A 21,528-nucleotide genomic window follows, 5' to 3' on the forward strand; every position below is an offset into this window, starting at 1 on the left:
TTGGGTATCATGTACGGTACTCTTTCAGAGGCTGGATGGCGTGAGTGTAGAGGGGGAGGGGTGGTGGACTTTATAGGTCAATGGTGACCATGGGCGGTCCCAGGCTCCTTTTTCGTTTTCTCCTTTGTTTTTTGTTTCCACCGTGGGAGGGTTTGGTTTATTGGATGCATATATTGACAGGTGGGCCGTTGTTTGGAGTAGTGGGAGGATGGGATCGGTGGTATTGTTAACAGGATTGATTTGTTACCATTTACTGTTTGTGTGTGGGGTGTAAATTCTTGAAGGAAAATGTGAAAATGTAGAATAAAAGAATATTTTTTTAATAAACAATCACATCACAAAAGGGCCAGGCAGTGACCATCTCCAACAAAGAGCTAGACATCCGTTTGCGTGTTTAAACAACAGAGGCCCCAGGTATAACACTGCTCAACTAACCACTCTGGCTATCTGATCGATGCTGTCAACTTCACAATGTTTATTTATACAAAATATAGAGATTTCAAGTGCTTGCAGTTTCTGCTACTGATACTTTAATGGGTCTGGCTTATTGACACTTTTATTGGGCTGTAGTACTATATGAATGTAGAAATTGTTCTGTATTAGGATTATATTTTATATTTGCGGGTAATGTTATTAAATACACTGGCAGTCTATCTGATAAAGCGGTGGTTAAAGGTTGCAAAAGGCAAGGTAATCGTTGATTCCAACTATTTATTTGTTTACATATAGCTGGCTAATGGAATATTGTTCATGTAAAGGAGATCTCCTGTGGTATAGATAATTTGAGGGATTATGTTTAGTCCGAGCTAAGCAGGTCATGAGACATTTTAGTGGGATACAGATGATGTAATTACTGGGAGGAGTCAAGTCTGTCGATTGTTTTTGGCCGTTTGCTATAGGATTTGAGTCTGACAAGACAAGGATTTTCAGGTTGTTCTGAAAGGGTCTCTCTCCAAAGGCCTGCACAGAGCACAGCAAGTAATCCTGATTGCTAACTGTCTTTTTGGAGTGGATTTTGATCTCTATTGGGTTGCTTAGTTGGAAAATATATAGTGGCAGGTATTCCTTTTATTTAAGAACTATTAGTTGGAAAGGTACTTCTTTGATGTTAATGCAGTTAATTCTGTATTTAAATTAAACTTTGTTTTAACTGTTATGGGCCAGAACTGTTATGGAGTTCACCTGACCCACAACGTTTAATAGATTGTGGTATGGGGAGCACACAGCCCACTCTACAGGTGTGATACAGCAGAGATCGAAAAGTAATTTTTAAAGCAAACAATGTTTATTCTATGAACTCAAGTTAACCTTTTTAAAACATACAGTGAACATCTTGGCAACATCAATTCAAATACAATCCCCAAAGAATACAACACTAAGTAATCTTTAAACTTTCCTTTTAACATTCATAAGACATTTAAAAAAAACTTTTAACAGAAGCACATCAGGTTTAAATTCACTACTGAGAACAGTTAGCACTCTGAATTCACCAAATGATCAAGAGATAGTCTTTACATGACAGAGAGAACAACATTACACATTCTTTGGCTGGCTGCAGCTCCAACACTAAAACAAAACCAAAAAAACACAGACACACCCAAGCTTTTCTCAAAGTGAAACTAAAAAGCAGAGCCAGAGCTCAGCTCCACCCACACTCTGACATCACTACAGTAACTTGAGCAGACAAACATTTCTTAAAGTGACATTCTCATGACATAACGCAAAGGATACCTATTGGTCAGAGGTCATCGCTCCTCGGGGTGAAGTATCCTTTCCTCAGTTTTACAAGTTGCAAATTGTCCGATATCCCAACAGTAAAACTATTTTTTTTAAGCAAGTGGAAAATTATCAATGGATTACTATCTTTTATTACCCATCCTGTCGTGACAGGGTCCTTTGCTTCTATAGTGTATAGTGGATGAATGACATGGGCGTGCTGTGACTTGGCATGGGGGAGCTTGAGGAGCCATAAGGGTTGTTGTGGGGAAAAGACTACCATGGAGACTTTGCGTGGGGGAGGTGGGAGGGGAGGGCTGGAGAGTCTGTATTACATGATAACTAGGATGAAGTCCCACAGCACCAAGACAGGCACAGCCCACCTCCACACCCAACAGTCCACAAAGCTGCCTCTGAAATTCTTCACAGGTTGGCCGGACCTGACTGTAGCCTGCACCCAACAATGAAAATTCCATCCCTGAGAGCACTCTCTCCTGAGGTGGCAGGCCAAGCCAAGAATTTTCCCAACTCCTGCTACACACCTCAAGGATGATAATCCAGCCCGATTGACTCCCCACATTCCCACAGTTACTGGACTTCAATAGTACTTCACTGTAAATTTACAACGGTCATGAAAGGTACTATAAAAATGCAAGTTGTCCCTTATTGTTCCACTTGACCAGATAGGAAAAGGTCTTGGGCTGGATTCTCTGTTTCAGCGGCTAAGTGCTGACACCAGAGGAGCATGCGTGTTCTTTTACAGCCAAAACATTTGCGTAAAATCCTCACCGATTCTGGGGCCAGTGAAGGGCTAGCACCAGTACCGGGTGAAACCCCTGGCTCCCATGCTGGAGTATGTCCGGATCACCGGCCGCGCATCCGTACAGCTGACGACCTGCAGCAGTCGCGCCATACAACATGGCGCCGGCCATGCGCGGACCCGACCCGCCATCCGTGACCCCATAGCCCACCCCCTGGCCAACCCCCACAAGAAGCCCCCCCTGGCCAGCTGCTCGGATGCCGGCCGAGTGTGGCTGCGCTGGACACAGTCCACAGCCGCCACGCCGGGTTCCCGCATGGCCGAGACCACACGTGTCCTGGCTGTCGGGAACTCAGCCCGTCGGGGGCGGAGCATCGCGGGAGGGCGGACAATGAAGCGCCAATGCCGTTGCAATGCCGCGCGGCACAATGACGTAGTTTCGGAGGGGGCGGAGTATGGCCCCAATTTCGGCATCAGAGCCGATTCTCCGCCTGACCGCTGATTACGGTATCGCCGTCAGGCAACGGAAAAGGCCGCCCCATGTGACTATAAGCCTGGAATGTTGCCACTCCACCTCTCTCTCCATTTTAAATATGCATCTTAGAACTAAGTTTATCGTGTCACCTGTCCTAATGTTCTCTGTCAAATATGGTTTGATAATTGCTACTCTCAAGAGTTTTACCAGGTCAAATGTGCTCTTGAACGCCTGTTGTTGGCAATTTGGGCATAATATGTGCCCTCTATCAGCTCCCACAGTGAGTTCCAGCAGGACACCACCCCCACCCCTCCAGATTGTACCAAACGCTTGAAAAACTTGAGGAAGATGACCCAAAGGTACCGATAGTCTATTCAACCATAAACAACATCACATCTAATTTAGACATGTACAATTTTGGTGGGAGTTGTTGAGTCAATGGGTTGGGCATTGCTGGATTACTCCCTCCCTGGGTCAAAGGGAATGCATCAATTGTCATGACCTAAATAAGATCAGTAAACTTAGCACAAGTAACAGGATAAACCTCGGGCCTTGTTGCTGTGTATGACCAGACACAATCATTGGAAGCACACCCAGCCATCACGAATGTCCACAGGCGGTTGCCCAGGGATGATTCAAGGAGAGGTTCAATTTATCAGCGCGGAATTTGCCATAAGCTATTAGGAGGCGCTTGCTTACGCAAACCAATCAACACTGAGACAAAGCTTCAGATGGGTCACAGAGGCAGAATGTCTTTAAGAAGCTCAATAAACAGTGCGATCCTCTGTCCCGGCAGCCGGCCAATGGAGTTTCCCATTGTGGGCATCCCCACACTGTTGGGAATTCCTTGGGCTCAAGCGTGCTGCCGGCGAAATGGAGGATCCCGCCGACAGAGAATCCGGCCCCGTATGTTTTTTTAATCGAGATCCAGGAGGATGGATGGATGAGACCATCCTAGTCAATTCAATCCCAAACCAGTTGAAGTATGAAACTAGACATTAATACTTTTCTTGAAAATACAGCATGGAGCATAACAGATGTCTGATTCCTAACTATTAAACCCAGTGTCCCAACAATCTCTCTTTATGCTCTTGATCATAACAACAAAAATCAGTAAGTTAAACCAAAAAAGATGGGGGGGTGGGGGAACGGCTCCTGGTGGGGTACCGTAACCAAAACAAAATGCTAAAGGAAACTTAACTAACTAGACCAAACTGTCATTACCGGGGGTGATGATGCGCCCCAGCCTCTGCGGTGCCCACCAGTCATGGAAGGCCTGAAACGGGCCCTCGGTCACCACGTGCTCCCATTCAAAGGCCACCCGGTTGCAAATGTAACAGCGGTACAGGAGGGGTTAGATGACCCCCTCAACTGCCTGTTGCTTGGACCTGTTAATGGCCAACTTGGCCAGGTCTGGGAACAGGTTTCCGAGGTCCTCCTCCCTCCTGCCCCCATTCTCTGCACTGGATGCCCGCAGATTAGGAGCATGGGGTTAAAGTGCAGCCAGGAATTGAAGAGCAGCTTAAAAAAAAGAGCTGCAAGCTTGGTCAATGGATGCACCGCAGCAACTCCCCAAGGCTCCTCAGGCAGCACCTTCCAAACCCACAACCACTACCATCTAAAAGGACAAGGGCTGCAGATACCTGGGAACACCGCCACCTGGAGGTTCCCCTCCAAGTCACTCACCACCCCGACTTGGAAATATGTCGCCTTTCGCTCATTGTTGCTGGGTCTAAATCCCTTCCTAATAGCACTGTGGGTGTACCTACACGGACTACAGCGGTTTAAGAAGGCAGCTCATCACTACCTTCTCAAGGGCAATTAGGGATGGGCAACAAATGTTGGCCTAACCAGCGACGCCCACATCCTGTAAAAAAGCAATTTTAAAAATTTACCTCAACATTGAACACGGACTCCCCTTGGCCGCAGAAAAGGCCCGCGACTTGGCAATCCGTGAACCACCTTAACCTACGTTTGCATGGGACTACTGTGCGAGTCTCTCTTTATAAATGCTCAAAGTACTTAAATACAGCCTTTCAAATGTGCATCTTAACAATATCATTAACATACCATTAACGGTCCTTGTCTATCTTTGTGAGCACACAGATCTGCATAGCCAGCCTCGTCAGGCATGAGGAAAATGCAATCAGTTCCAAACTATTTTTTGCTTTGTTTTATACCAAGGGAACTTAATAGCAAACATAAACACACTCCCACTGCCATTGTCCTTTAATCAAATTGCAATCATGTTGTTGAACGACTGTTCAATACCAGGCATTTAAAAATGAATATGTATCATTGTGGTATTCACAGCTTGTTAACAGTACATGTAATTTTATAATGCAGTTAACTACATAATGTAACACAAAAAAAAACCTCTTAAATTTTTTTGAATATGTCCTTTCACGGGATGTTGGGTATCGTTGGCATTTGTTTCGCATTTCCAATTGCCCTCGAGAAGGTGCTGGTGAACCTTTTGCAAGCTTGTTCACACACACACACACACGCCCTCTTTTCAAGGTTAGGAAGCCCAAATTGCTCCAGCTTTGTCTTGTGCCCAAGTAAACATCGGCCAGTTAATCTGCTCCTCCTCCTCCTCTTTCCAGCTGCAAAGGACTACTCCGGCAGTTTGAAGGAAGGGTAGTTGTGGTTTGGCATTGGCAAAACAAACTGTTCATTCCCCAAAACAAGCAACTATCGTCAGCAGGGCTTCTCGTTCCCGCCCTCCCCAAAGTTAATTGATCGTTTTATTCATTTTCTAAGCCAAGCGCACCAGACTCGCCAACTGAGCCATTGTGTCCTCTTTGTTAAAGTCTTCCATAGATGAATACACTCAGGGTGGGATTCTCCGGCCGTGTCCGCCCGGCGACCGGAGGATCCCGCCCGAGGTCAACGGAGGTCTCCATTGTCCGCCTCTCGCCAGTGGCTTTCTTGCGGCGGGCGGGGGCGGAAGAATCCAGCCCTCAGTGCTGTGCATTCGTGAGCCAAGATTGGAGTGCCAACAGGTTATTTGACTCCCACATCCTCACCCAACAGATGCAATATAGCCTTTCCAGCAAGGGGAGCTGTGCAACATGAAGCAGGACTCCGAAGAAGATTCATATGAACTCAGAACATTAACTCGGTTCCTCGCTCCACAGATGCTGCCAGACGTGCTGCGAATTTCCAGTACCTGCAATATCTTGCATTTTTTAAAGCAACATTCGGTTTGGAATGGCCACAAAAGGTCCCAAAATGGGTTGATATCAGTCAGGACAGACCCCAAAACCACCAAGTAACTGCTACCGGAAAAGGAGGCGGGCCGACGCAGGGGAAGCGATGGCCTACTGGCACTGTCACTGGAGTGGCAATCCCGAGACGCAGGGCAAGGTTCTGGGGGACCCATGGTCGAATCCCACCACAGATGGTGACATTTGAATCCAATAAAAATTTGGAATTAAACGTCGAGCGATTAAAAGTCAAAAAACACTGTTGACATAAAAGCCCATCTCGTTCACGAATGTCCTTTAGTGAAGGAACTCTGTCATCATTACCTGGTCTGGCTGGCCCAGCACGTGGCTCGACACCCAGAGCAATGCCTCTGAAATGGCCACTCAATTCAAGGGCAATTGGGGATGGACAACAAATGCTAGCCCAGCCAGTGACGCCAACATCCCATGATTCACAATCAAGATCAACTACGGCCCCGAACATCATCGCCTGTTGACTAGTCTCACAAACTAAACAGAGGCATTGCTGGTAAATAGGCGACCAGGCGACCACGGGACAACATCCAGACATAATTTACCGGTTGCTCTGTGACACCATGAACTGCTTTCAAGCCAACAGTGGCGTCACGAGTGGAGGGGGAAGAGTCACGCATTTGTCAAGCCCCGGACTTGTCAACCCATCAAGACTCAAAAGCTGTCAGAAGAGGAAAGGAAGAGCGGGCACAGAAATAAAGGCCATTTGAAATTAGCTGCAAAGCTGATAGTTGGCTTGTTAAGATAAATATTGAAAAAAGATGTTTGAATTTCCACTGTGTTCCATGCATCTTATCTGTGGACAGAAGCAGGGTCTTGAAAGCAGAGTCAAACCTATCAAGTCAGGCACCTGTACAAATATTCTTATTAGTTTTGAAATCAACCAGCACACACTGTCAGGCGAGTGATATGTACCATGTAAACAGTTACCACGGGTGACTTGTTTACTGAAACACCATGTGCAAAACTGAGCTGTGTTCCCTTTGCATTATTTTCAGGAAAGATTCATTGCCCCCCCACAAAACATCCCTTTAAATTTACAAACTATGCTAATCACCAGCTCCGATTAGCAATGCCTGAAGAGGTTTGCGAATTGTTGAGGAAGATGTGGGAAGCACATTTATAAGATGCACCGTGCTACAGTGGGAGCACCAGGTAAGGTATGTTGTGGCGGGGTGGTGGGAATGTGGTTGGAGGAAGGGCGAGAGGAGTGCTTGTGTGAGCCTTTTGCAGAAGCATGCAAAACGGAAAGAGGCCATTCGGCCCATTGTGTCTATGACAACTCTTTTAAAGGGCCATCCAATTTTTTTCCCTTTCCGCTACTCTTGCCGCAGCCCTGCAATTTTTATCCAATACAAGTGTACACCCACTCACATCTGTGTGGTCCATGTGGGGGCGGCGCGGTTGCACAGTGGTTAGTACTGTCGTTTTACAGCTCCAGGGGCCCAGGTTCGATTCCCGGCTTGGGTCACTGTCTGTGCGGAGTCTGCACATTCTCCCCGTGTGTGCGTGAGTTTCCTCCGGCTGCTCCGGTTTCCTCCCACAGTCCAAAGACGTGCAGGTTAGGTGGATTGGCCATGCTACATTGTCCTTAAGTATCCAAAAGGGTTGGGTGGGGTGACCAGGTTTCGGGGATAGGGTGGAGGTGTGAGCTTAGTGCTCTTTCCAAGGGCTGGTACAGACTCAATGGGCCGAATGGCCTCCTTCTGTACTGCAAATTCTATGATTTTATGATTCCATATTTCCTCACATGAAGCAAGGAAAACACTTATGATCCTTGGAGTACAAGGCAGAGAGGTAGAGGCATTCTGCAGAGCAGGAGTGGCTTTCTCCCACACACATTTCGTGAAGTTAAATTTTCCCATGCCATCAATGTTACGGTACAGAACGATTTCTCTAACCGAAGGTCTCAATAAATATAGATAAAGTGAGCGAGAGAGAGAAAACTCCTTCCAACTGCTGCCAGAAAGGCCAATCTCCGATCCGAGGAGCACACATTCTGGTCTCACAATCCTGTTTTATGAGCCTCTATTTAATATGTAAATCAAATAATAGAAACCTCCAGACATTAATCACCACACACAAAAAAAGAGAGAGAGACGCTGTCACTGAGATCTCAAAACACAATTAATCCAGCCACTCGAGAGTCATTAAAATTAGCTCAAAATTAAATATTTGTTACTTGATTTAGAAACAGAATCGAGATATCACTCAGTAATCAAAGAGGGAATAAAACGGAGGGATTAATTTGCCATTGTGTTCCAATTATTGAGCATATAAATCTTTTGGAATAACATCCCCTCTTTGCAGTCAAGTCAACTGTGGTGCTGGCCTCCTGAAGATTAATCCAATTCTCCACATTAAAATTGCATATTAATTTTGCTTTCTCCGAAACTCTCAACCCAATGCTGGTATTGAGCAGATTCCTGCACTAACAGTGGCTTCAAGGGCAGGTGGGCTCGCAAATCTGGAGGGGTAGGGTGTGAAGAGGCAGCATCGACCTTCTGACATTTAACTCCCAATTATACATGCTGCTCTTAGAATCTATAATAACCTCAAATTAAACCCATTTTTGCGACCATTAATTTCTGCCGTTTCAATGAATCAATCTTGATTTAAATTGTTTTTTTTTTTTAAAAAACATTATTCTGAAACCTTGCTCGTTAAACAAACCCTCACACTGGATCTGCGTCCTTTTTATTTCACAAAAAGGGTGGTGCAATTTTCTTTTGTGACCAGTTATTGCTGAATCGGCACATTCAAACCAAGTGGCACCAACTAACTTCTATTTATATAGTGCCTTTAATGGAATGAAACATCCCAAGGTGAAATGATTAACTGGCGGGCTCTCTGGCGACTGCTGCGGATTGGCGTGGAGCGTCTTCACTGTGAGGCAGAGCTGCCCAGGGTGCAGCTTTCCATGGCACAGGTCGGCATCACCCTCCAATCGTGGGATAAAGGAGCAATCCCACTCCCTGCCAACTTTAAGCCTCCCGGTGTGGGAGAGGGGGGGTTATGGATCTTGCACAGCCCCTGGTCGCCACCTACAGATAAGCTGCTCATGAGAGACAAGGGGGGGGGAGCCCTCTTCTACCATTTAACAAAATGAAAGATTGTACGAGAAAAATACAATACAAAAAAAATGCATCGACTGTAGCAGTGATCTGTTCCCAGTTCTATCTGCTTACAGGTCATGCTTATTAATAGCCACAAGTTGTCTTATCACAGTGCTTCTTTGGGGTCTCACATGTTTTGAGGCCTCAATTGTGAAAAATGACCATTTCCGCCCATCAACCCAGTCTTATCTCAAGAATGCTTTTCACATGTACAAATATCGGCAAATCGAACAGGGTCATACATTAACTGAACTGCAGGAGGAAAGCAGGAAAAATGACAAACAGTAGAGATTCCATTTCTTTGAGATATACACAGGGTCATCAGCCTTAGTTGCCTCTTCCACACCCTACACCAACAGTTATTCAAACTGGGACACCACCAATCATTTGTTTTCAGAGTCCAGGTTACCTGCTCGCCAACCTGCATCAATAAAGATATCACTGCTCACAGCATGTTTATGCTGCACAGTAACACACTCTCGCAGACTAAGTTAGCATTTCCAATGGGGTGGGGCCAGGCTAGGGGACCCAGTGCTCGGAGAGGCAGCACTCCTTGGGGTTTAGGCCCCTGACTTCAATCCATGTTGGACTGTGCTCATGAACGCAACTGGTCAGCAGCCAGGCATCAACTTGCCCTGCCAATCTAGCTGTGTACTTCACTGTTAGTGCCAACTTTGGCCAAAGCAAGCTGGCACAATCTAAACAATCCACCCAAGGCACTGCCCATTCAGCTGGGCTGCCTTTCATGTTGTTTGTTCCAAAGGCACTTTTCCAAGAATTTGATTAATGGGTGCTTAATTTTAAACAAATGTGTCACTGACAAGTTTACACTTGACCGCTCAGTCACGAACCCCCCCACCGCCCCCCGCAAAAGGGCATAACGACAGAACCGTACAGACCCAGTACCTGACTCTTGCCTCAACAAGATCTCTGTCCATTTCAAAAGCGAGTGAAACCCCTTTACCAATCCAGCCGCACTGTCGTCAACGTGAATTCTAGTCACAGGTGCTGGACCCACTATGGCAATGCCACGGAACACAGCCTGATGGTTCATCCAGCACTTTAACAACAACATTCCCAACAGCAGACACCGTCCTGACAAATCCACGACACCTCCACCCCCCCCCCCCCCCCCCCCACCCCGGGCAAAAACAAAAAAACAGCTCCTCCTACCTTCTTAAGCTTGCCGCTCTTAGTTCCCACAAACACCAGGGAGTGGTCGTTGTAAACGTACGAAATAACTGAACTCATTCGGTCTCGGTCCTCGGAGAACAGGGGGATGCCTTGCATGAGAGTGGAGCCACCTAATGGAGCGTTAATGTCCAGCCCGCAAAAACTGTCATCGATTGGAACCGGCTGCAGGAAAGGTAAAGAGGAACAATGGTTAAAGGTAAGGTTACTCAGCAACAATCATCGGCATTAGTGCGCATTTATCACTAGTCGCCCAAAAGGAGGGACTGGCCGATGATTTGATCGCACCTCATGCAGACCAACGCCCAAATAAATATCTGCTTCCAGGGGGATTTTCACTCCATTAACTTAAAGCCCCCAGGCAGGATTCAGCCATGAAAAATATCCATTAGAGATAAAGCGTGGTATATTATTTTTTGCACCGTTGGCAGATGTGCATTCAGGGTGGGGATACGATTCTACCCCTCGAGTCAATTACCATTCGGAATGGAGAAGGCAGAATGGTCTTTGGCTGCGCCAAAATGGAATTCGGCTGGAGAGTTGGATATTCCCCCCCCCCCCCCGCCCTACGCTTACAAGCTCCCCTGGAAATTCAGACTATGGCAGCTCCACTCACTCCATGTACAGCGCCCCGAGCCCAAAGCAACTTTACGTCACAGATCGATCGAGCTTGTGTTGCAATTCATAGAATCATAGAATTTACAGTGCAGAAGGAGGCCATTCAGCCCATCAAGTCTGTACCGGCCCTTGGAAAGAGCACCCCACTTAAGCCCACGCCTCCACCCTATTCCGAACCCCACCTAATCTTTTTAGACACTAAGGGCAATTTATGATATCCACCTAACCTGCACATCTTTGGACTGTGGGAGGAAACTGGAGCACCCGGAGGAAACCCACGCAGACATGGAGAGAACGTGCAGATTCCGCACAGACAGTGACCCAAGCCGGGAATCGAACCTGGGACCCTGGAGCTGTGAAGCAATGGTGCTAACCACTGTGCTACCGTGCTGCCCATGGATTATTATTTTAAAAGGTGATGATTGAGGTGAGGGACAGATATAGGCCAGCACATCAGGAAGAACTCCCCTGGTCTTCTCCAACACAGTGCTATGGAATCATTAGGTTCGCCAGAGGGCATATGGGTCTCAGTTTCATGTTTTATCTGATAGACAGCACCTCTGACAGTGCAGCATTCCCCCAGTACTGTTACTGGTGTCAGCCTTCCAAACATACTTTTCAAAGAGCGCCTGAGCTGTAATGGTTCCAAATCTACAGAGCTGGAGGTTATAAATAGACCATTGGCTCATGCTGCAATTTGAAGCCGTGTGTGTTTAGGAGAAGGGCCTTCAATTTTAACTTACAATACTAATCAATAACTCTAATAGGTTTATCAGTGTCAGTGCGCTTGGGGTGTGACATCACCACAACAGGAAGACCTCTCAAAAAAATGTATCCATTTCTCGTGTTGGATAACTGGAGGGAGGGAAATGAATATCTGACTGCATTTGAAACCTGGCATCATTTTAGAGATTAACCCTCCACTAGCAATGGTTCAGTGGTGGAATCAAGTTACACTCCAGTGACAGGAGCACAAACAAATCTCAGTCAACAGACCAGTGCAGTACGGATGGAGTACTATCGGAGGAGGTACTGTTTACCCAATGCCTCATTTGCCTCCTCAGGTGGGCATAAGATATTATGAAAGAGGGCAGGTGGGTTCCAACCAATATGAATTCCTCAACTAACATGGCAAATCTTGATGATGACATTGCTATGTGTGCAATCTTGCCACCTGAAAACTGGCTGCCATGTTTCCTACAATGCAACAGTGATCACATTTCGAAAGTACTTTAATGAAAGCAAAATATGCAGATCTTACAGGATACTGAGAGGCCTGGATAGAGTGAGCGTGGAGAGGATGTTTGCATCAGTAGGAGAAACTAGAACCAGAGGCCATAGCCTCAGCCTGAAGGTACGATCCTTTAAAGCTGAGATGAGGAGGAATCATTGCAGCCAGAGGGTGGTGAATCTGTGGAACTCTTTGCCGCAGAAGTCTGTGGAGGCGAAGTCACTGAGTCTCTTTAGGACAGGGATAGATAGATTCTCGATTAATAAGGGGATCGGGGTTATGGGGAGAAGGCAGGAGAATGGGGATGAGAAAAATATCAGCCATGATTGTTTGAATTGCGGAGCAGACTCGATGGGCCGAACAGCCTAATTCTGTTCCTACGTCTTATGGTCTTATGGATGCTGCAAATTGGAAATAAAAACAGAACGTGGCGGACACACCTAGCAGGTCTGGCAGCATCTGTGGAGAGAGTTACAGAGTTGACATTTCACATCCATGTGAGCCTCTGTAGAAGGGTTTTACATACTCAAAAAGCTAACTTGGTTTCTCTCGCCACAGATGCTGTCAGACCAACTGAGTTTGTCCAGCATTTTCTGTTCCTATTTCAAAAGTACTTCATTGGCTTGAAAGTGCTTTGCAATATCCGGAGGTGAATAACATAAGCTTTGTTTTGCAAAATCGAGGCCAATGCTGAACTAACTGTTTTTTCCTGGACAACGTGGGGCAGCACGCTGGTACAGTGGTTAGCACTGCTGCCTCACAGCTCCAGGAACCCGGGTTCAATTCCGGCCTCAGGTGACTGTCTGGGCGGAGTTTGTACTTTCTCCCGGTGTCTGTGTGAGTTTCCTCCGGATGCTCGGGTTTCCTCCCATAGTCCAAAGATGTGCAGGATAGGTGGATTGCCCATGCAAAATTGCCCCTTCCAAAAAGTTAGGTCGAGTTATAGGATTACGGGGATAGGGTGGAGGCGTGGGCTTAAGTAGGATGCTCTTTCCAAGGGACAGTGCAGACTCAATGGGCCAAATGGCCTCCTTCTGCACTGTAAATTCCATGTCCATCAACTAACAAAAAGAGAGAGAAAGAAAAATTGATCTTTAGCCTTCACATTGCCATGGTCAGTGTCATCTGTGTTGGGCAAGGAATGGTCAAGTTTCCCTTCCAAGATTCAGCACTTGGCAACTGCAACTACAAAATATGGAGCCGTTCAACTGGAGAGAGTTCAACTGGAGACAGCAGAAACAAAACCAGGATTGTTTTCACAGCACGGGAAGAATTATTTCATTCCCAAAGAGTTAAGAGGCACGCCAGTATGATGCTAAATCTTAATCGAACTAGGTGTTGTACATCCACCAATTGAAAGGCACTGTCCAACACCTGCTGCCCACAGTGATTGATTTTTCACTTCCATTTATGTCTGTACTGCCTTTATTTAGACTGCGATGAGTGCACACAGGGCCAGAGCTAATGCCAGTGAAGGGCACAACAAGGTTAGCAACCAGTAGAAGCTGTATTGCTCTTCCGCACAAATTGTGAAAACAAAACAATCTCGCATTTACAGAACGTCTTAAAGGTCCAAAATATCCTGGGAAAGGAAGAAAAACAAATAGATTTTTTTTGAAAAGGAAATCAACTGATAGTTACCAAAGGTTTCTTAACCCGTCAAGGTCAATCTTTTAACGAACACACAGTGTAAAGAGGACAAACTAGTCTTTCCATAATTCACACCAATGAAAGAAGCGCAATAGATCTCACTGATATAGGCTGGCACAACACGTCAATACACCAATCATCCCAGATAACCAAGTTTAAATCCAACTGGAATAGAACGTTATCCAAGTTGATACGGGCAAGCTTGACTCTGCCATGTGCACACAAAGCCAATGGACAACTGAGACCCATCAGAATGGCCAGTACGAGGCATCAGAAACATTTACATTTTCTCTTACAGCATAGGGCAGCACGGTGGCGCAGTGGTTAGCACTGCTGCCTCAGGGCACCGAGGTCCCAGATTCCATCCCGGCCCCCGGGTCACCATCCGTGTGGAGTTTAAACATCCCCCCCCCCCCCCGTGTTTGCGTGGGTTTCGCCCCCACAACCCAAAGATGTGCGGGGTAGGTGGACAAGCCACGCTAAATTGCCCCTTAATTGGAAAAAAAAGAATTGGGTACTTTAAATAAACAATAAAGCTCTGCCATAAATTATTTGTAATTCTTTGTAAAAGAACTGGAAGGGCCACCCTTTGAATGAAGTGTTTGCCTTATCAGCCCACTGAAAAGGATTATTTGAAGAGGAGCCCATTAAAATGAATTGGGTACTCTAAATTTATTTAAGGAGAAAAAAAAATTCTCTTACACCACTTACAAGATTGGAGTTTTGGCAGAGTGGAAGTTTAATCGGAGTCCATGCTGAATGCCATGACTGAAATAAGGAACCTTCACACTGAATCTATTAGCTTTAGCAGAGGTTTGTTGGTGCACTGTGAAATTTAATTTCTGCTCAAACAATTTTCTATCCTTTTGTCCCTAAGGTTCATAAGAGGTTGTGGTTTTGTGGAACATTCAACACACGCACACACATACACCCACACACACACACACGCACTCAGCAGTGTTGGTTCATGATAACTGCAGGACACCCTACCCCAGACATTGCAGCCGCCATCAGTCATAACAACTTAAACTTACGTACCATTTCTCATTAAAAGAAAGTATCAATGCTTCACAAGGGGCCTTCAACTGAGCAGGAAAGATGATGACAAAGGCACAAACAAAGATTTTCCATGGCACCAATACACCCGTGACATACAACAAGCACTTACCCAAACAGTTATTGTGCAGGACTTGACAATCAGGACATGGTTATCCGTTGAAATGACGGGTACTGTCAGGAATATTAGGTTTGGGGAGCAGTCAGGCGACAAAGTCATGAGTTTGTGAAGAGTGGAGGTAGGCAGCTTAGCAAGGAGATTGAAGAAAGCAGAGACTCTTAAGTGAATGGCCTTGATTTTGGAAGAAAAGCTACTCGTTTGTAAAATCATGAACTAAAAGATGGAGAGAAAGGATGACAAGGAGGAGTGTGCGGCTGCCCTTGTCCTCCAGTTGACCCAGGTGTTGCCATAGAAAAAACAAGACGGATCCCAGTCGTCAAACTAGTCCACCGTCCCACCACATACAAGTCCAATATCTGGCTTAGGCACAAAGATGGCTTTGGTGAGGCAGTAGGATTGAGTCAGCACTCAGGATCCGAATGAGCAGAGAGCATGAAACATGTGAGGATGGCAAACTGGGTTAGCTGACTTTGTTCCAGGAAAGGAGGACAAGACAGCTCAGAATAAACAGCATCGGCTGCAGTGATGATGGCGGACAGCAGGCAGGGTGGTACAAAGGAGGAGGTTGTCTTTAAGTTTAACACCAAGGGTGATGACAGGACAGAGTTAAATTGGTGGAGTATTGCCACGTAATGCCAACGGTGTCAGTCAGAGTGAGGGGGGTTGCAGGTAAGTCAAACAAGACAGGGACAACGGGAAAGACACAGGTGTTCTGTGGCAACCAGTAGACATTTTTGCAAAGACTATGAAATACAGTAGTTAGAGCATTAAGTAACCAAATAGGAGTGGAGTGAATCAAAAGTAATCAACTAAAACTAGGCAGGTGTGTTAACTTGGCTCAAGAGACAAGTATTGTAATTATTCAAATACGCTCCCAAGATTTTTATTTCAGTGTCTCCCCACTTTTCTCCCCAAGTCCTTCTTCTTCATCGTCTGTTGTTTAGTTCTGTGGGGTTATGTTAAATTATGCCTTTGCTTGTTTATCTTGTTCTTTGATATTGTCACTTGGTTTAATTGTTTTATATTATTTTGTTTATAATGAAAACATTTTAATAAACTTATATATATTTTTTTACATATTGCAGTCATATCTTCCTGATCGATTGGCTTAACTTTCCACCATCGGGTTCATTTACCACCCATCTGAACACCAAGAATCCCATTTTAATTTCCGTGCCTGATACCGAGATTATAATCCAAAAGCCCGTAAATTACAAATGTGTCAGCACCAGCCTCACAAGCAGAGATTTTAAAAAGAACACTCGATGCACCAGCTTTCTATTTGTCCCACTCAAGTTTCAAAGGGGATAAAATTAATACGTTTTCTGATTTCCGCGCTGAAATGAGAAAAATGAATCAGTAAATGCCAAGTGGCTATTAAAAGATAGCCATACTATTTTGTGGCTGCCCAAATTAGGTTGCATATCAATCAATGCAAATGAGCGCCTGGCCATCAAATGAAGAATTTACTGCACACTCTTCACAGCCAGCTGGCCACACAATCAGAAGGTTATGGGTTCGAACCTCAATTGAGGACGGAGGGCAAAACGTCAACAAGGCTGTGAAGGACTAATTGACTAACTCCCGAATGATGTATTTGAGGGGAAACTCTATCAATTCATATGGACAGAAATTATATCTTGTAGAATGAAGATAGGAACAGGAGCAGGCCATTCAGCCCCTCAAGCCTATCCTGTCATTTAATGAGATCATGGCTGATCTGTGGCCTCACTCCATATGCCTGCCTTTGACCTTTGTCCCGTAATATCTTATGGAAGGCTGCCCACGGAGCACACACAGTGGAAGACACCAAATTGGGTCAAAAGCTCTGCCACGGGGACAGCACGGTGGCACGGTGCTGAGGGCCCCGGTTCGATCCCGGCTCTGGGTCACCGTCCGTACGGATTTTGTATGTTCTCCCCATGTTTGCGTGGGTTTCACCCCCACAACTCAAAGATGTGCCGGGTAGGTGGATTGGCCACGCTAAATTGCCCCTTAATTGGGAAAAAAAAAAGAATTGAGTAGCTTTAATTTTTTTTTAAAGTTCTGCCATAAATTACTTGTAACTCTTTGTGAAAGTACTGGAAGGGCCACCCTTTGAGTGAAGTGTTAGATTATTATCTCCTCGGGCCATTGAAAAGGATGATTTGAAGAGGGTTTTCTTTTTTTAATCATTCATGGGATCAAACAAGTACAAGGAAATCTCCTGATACGTACCGCCCACCATCAGCTGATGAATCAGAACTCTTCCATGTTGAACACCACTTGGGAGGAAGCACGGAGTGTACCCTGGGTGGGGAATGTCCATCACCAAGAGTGGCTCGGTATCATGGAATCATAGAATTTACAGTGCAGAAGGAGGCCATTCAGCCCATCAAGTCTGCACCGGCCCTTACAAAGAGCAACCTACTGAAGCCCATGTATCTACCTTATCCCCGTAACCCCCACTTAACATGTTTTGGACACTAAGGGCAATTTAGCATGGCCAATCCACCTACCCGCACATCTTTGGACTGTGGGAGGAAACCGGAGCACCCGGAGGAAACCCACGCAGACACGGGGAGAACGTGCAGACTCTGCAGACAGTGATCCAAGCCGGGAACCGAACCTGGGACCCTGGAGCTGTGAAGCAACTGTGCTAACCACTATGCTACCGTGCTGGTCGCACCACCACAGGCCGAGCTGGCCGGGTCCTAAAGGAAACAGCTGCTAGACTGGGACTGCAGCAGGTGGTGAGGGAACCGACAAGAGGGAAGAACATACTAGGCCTCATCCTCACCAACCTGCCTGCTGCAGATGCATCTGTCCATGACAGTATCAGTAAGTGTGACCAGTCCTTGTGGAGATGTCTTCACATTGAGGACACCATCCATCGTGTTGCGTTGCATTACCACCGTGTTAAATGGGATAGATTCCGAACAGATTTAGCAACTCAAGACTGGGCATTCATGAGGCTCTGTGGGCCACCAGCAGCAGCAGAATTGTACTCAGCCACAATCTGTAACCTCATGGCCCAGCATATCCCCCAATCTACCATTACTACCTAGCCTGGGGATCAACCTTCGTTCAATGAAGGGTGTAGGTGGCAGCAAGCATACCGATAGATGAGGTGTCACCCTGGTGAAGTTACAACACAGGACTACTTAAAGCCAAACAGGATAAGCAGCAAGTGATAGACAGAGCTAAGTGATCCGCAACCAAAGGATTAGATCTAAGCTCTGCAGTCCTGCCACATCCAGTCATGAATGGTGGTGGACAATTAAACAACTCACTGGAGGAGGAGGCTCCAGAAATGTCACCATCCTCAATGCTGGGGCAAAGAGGAGGGTTTTGAGGAGCATTCTAAAAGGCAAGGCTGGCTGTCATACAAAGGGGTTTAGAGAGACTGTTGCGCAATTGAGAGCCTAGCCAGCTGAAAGTATGGCCAGCAATGCTGGAGCATTTAGAATTGGGCCTGCGCAAGGGACCAGGGCAAAGAGATCAGGGAATGTTGTAGAGTTGGGAATAGCTGCAGGGAGAGGGAAGGGAGAAGCCATGGAAGAATTGAATCGATTGTCCAGACGGTGTTGGGAGTTATGATTTGATCTGGCAATGACTTCAAGGCAGGGACTGACATGTCAGGTTTGGCGAGTAGGTCATTTGGAAAAGGAGGGGTGAGTTGAGAGAATGCTAACACTTTAGCCTCATCTTCCCAGAGGGCTAGTGCCAAGCCACACTCTTGGCACCACTTGCGGGGCAACTTTTGGCATTGGGAACTTGCTAAAATGTGAGCACGCAATGAGAAGGCCAGGCCCAACTCTCCACTACAAAGTGCATGGGGACAGATCCTGCACCAACACACTGTGCCAAAAGGACCCCACGTCTTTCTTGGGATGATGGGAATATTTGTTTTTGGAGGTGTCACAGTTGTATAATTTACCCACCATGTGCGAGGGGCGCTCAGCAATGGGGTATGGAAATCAGGTGTCACTGTTGAAACATTTCTCTTTCCATACCCACTTCTTCCTCTCTCTCTCGGTCTATTCCTCTCTTGCATCCTGCTATTTTTTGTGAGTCGCTGCATATTATGTAATCTCTCCAATATGACCGATGAACTGAGGCCCTTGGCTGAGGAGGGGTGGGGAAAGCGGCTGAGTGGCAACTTCCAGATGGGGAAACTCAACCCGTAACCTCTTCTTCAGCCCAAGTTGACCTGCCAATGACCTGAGCACAGTCTGAATCTGTAACCCGAATAAGGAATCAGATAGTGATCAACCATGTTCACTTGCAACCCCACACTTTTGAATAAAGTCTTATTCATGTTTTTATTCTTTCAAAGGATGGAGTGTCTCTCTGGCCAATTCCCATCCCCAATTGCCCTGGAGAAGGCGGTGCCAAGCCATCTTCTTCAACTGCTGCAGTACATGTGGATGTAAGTACACCCACAGTGCTGTCAGGAAGAAAGTTGCAGGATTTTGACCCATTCTGCAAGTTTAAAATGAAATGGAAGTTGACAACAAGTTACAAAGAAATTGCACATCAGGAAACTGCAAAGCTCTCCAGCACTGTGCAGTTTATCCTGTCATTTCCCTGCTTATCACTGCTTTTAATATCAGCAAAACACATTCTAAAAACCAGGAAGGATTCCAGCTGTTATAATTACAGATATTTATCCATCACTCAGCATACCCAATGAGATAACCTGATTATTATTAGTATATATCAGAGCTGGGTTCCTGGAACCTAATCTACGCTTGGTGCAAAGGTGTGCACATAGGCTTATCAGATTTCTGGAGCTTTATCCATTTGCTGATTTTGAAGTACTCTATTTCACAAAGGGATCCCTGGAATGGTCTGAATATTTACAGGTGATCCGTATTCAGAAAAGTTAGAAATACTGAAAACCACTCAGCATCTGCAGAATGCACAACACTCGATGATTAACCCCCCAACACTGAATATCCACATCTGCACACCCCCACACCGAATATCCACATCTGCACACCCCCACACCGAATATCCACATCTGCACACCCCCACACCGAATATCCACATCTGCACACCCCCACACTGAATATCCACATCCGCACATCCCCACACTAAATATCCACATCTGCACACCCCCACACTGAATATCCACATCCGCACATCCCCACACCGAATATCCACATCTGCACACCCCCACACTGAATATCCACATCTGCACATCCCCACACCGAATATCCACATCCGCACATCCCCACACCGAATATCCACATCCGCACATCCCCACACTAAATATCCACATCTGCACCCCCACACTGAATATCCACATCTGCACACCCCCACACTAAATATCCACATCCGCACATCCCCACACTAAATATCCACATCCGCACATCCCCACACTAAATATCCACATCTGCACACCCCCACACTGAATATCCACATCTGCACATCCCCACACTGAATATCCACATCCGCACATCCCCACACTAAATATCCACATCTGCACACCCCCACACTAAATATCCACATCCGCACATCCCCACACTAAATATCCACATCTGCACATCCCCACACTGAATATCCACATCCGCACATCCCCACACTAAATATCCACATCTGCACACCCCCACACTAAATATCCACATCCGCACATCCCCACACTAAATATCCACATCTGCACATCCCCACACTGAATATCCACATCCGCACATCCCCACACTAAATATCCACATCTGCACACCCCCACACTAAATATCCACATCCGCACATCCCCACACTAAATATCCACATCTGCACATCCCCACACTAAATATCCACATCTGCACATCCCCACACTAAATATCCACATCCGCACATCCCCACACCGAATATCCACATCTGCACATCCCCACACTAAATATCCACATCCGCACACCCCAACACTGAATATCCACATCCGCACATCCCCACACCGAATATCCACATCTGCACCCCCACACTAAATATCCACATCCGCACACCCCCACACTGAATATCCACATCCGCACATCCCCACACTAAATATCCACATCCGCACATCCCCACACTGAATATCCACATCCGCACATCCCCACACCGAATATCCACATCCGCACATCCCCACACCGAATATCCACATCCGCACATCCCCACACTAAATATCCACATCCGCACACCCCCACACTGAATATCCACATCTGCACATCCCCACACTGAATATCCACATCCGCACATCCCCACACTAAATATCCACATCCGCACATCCCCACACTGAATATCCACATCTGCACCCCCCCATACCGAATATCCACATCTGCACCCCCACACTAAATATCCACATCCGCACATCCCCACACTGAATATCCATATCTGCACCCCCCCCATACCG

The 21,528-nt window shown here is 46.3% G+C and overlaps 1 protein-coding gene across 4 annotated transcripts in view; it reads right to left on the minus strand.

The window, feature by feature from the left end:
- Positions 1 to 21,528, minus strand: part of plxna4 (plexin A4) — a 776,634-nt gene that overhangs the window by 728,670 nt on the left and 26,436 nt on the right. For all 4 annotated transcript variants that reach the window (XM_072471113.1, XM_072471112.1, XM_072471111.1 and 1 more), the window contains exon 3: positions 10,483 to 10,665. In XM_072471113.1, the coding sequence (XP_072327214.1) occupies positions 10,483 to 10,665 (183 nt within the window). The remainder of the gene's footprint in view (positions 1 to 10,482; positions 10,666 to 21,528) is intronic.

The sequence above is a fragment of the Scyliorhinus torazame genome, chromosome 13 (assembly GCF_047496885.1).
Source record: "Scyliorhinus torazame isolate Kashiwa2021f chromosome 13, sScyTor2.1, whole genome shotgun sequence".
Lineage (NCBI taxonomy): Eukaryota > Metazoa > Chordata > Chondrichthyes > Carcharhiniformes > Scyliorhinidae > Scyliorhinus > Scyliorhinus torazame.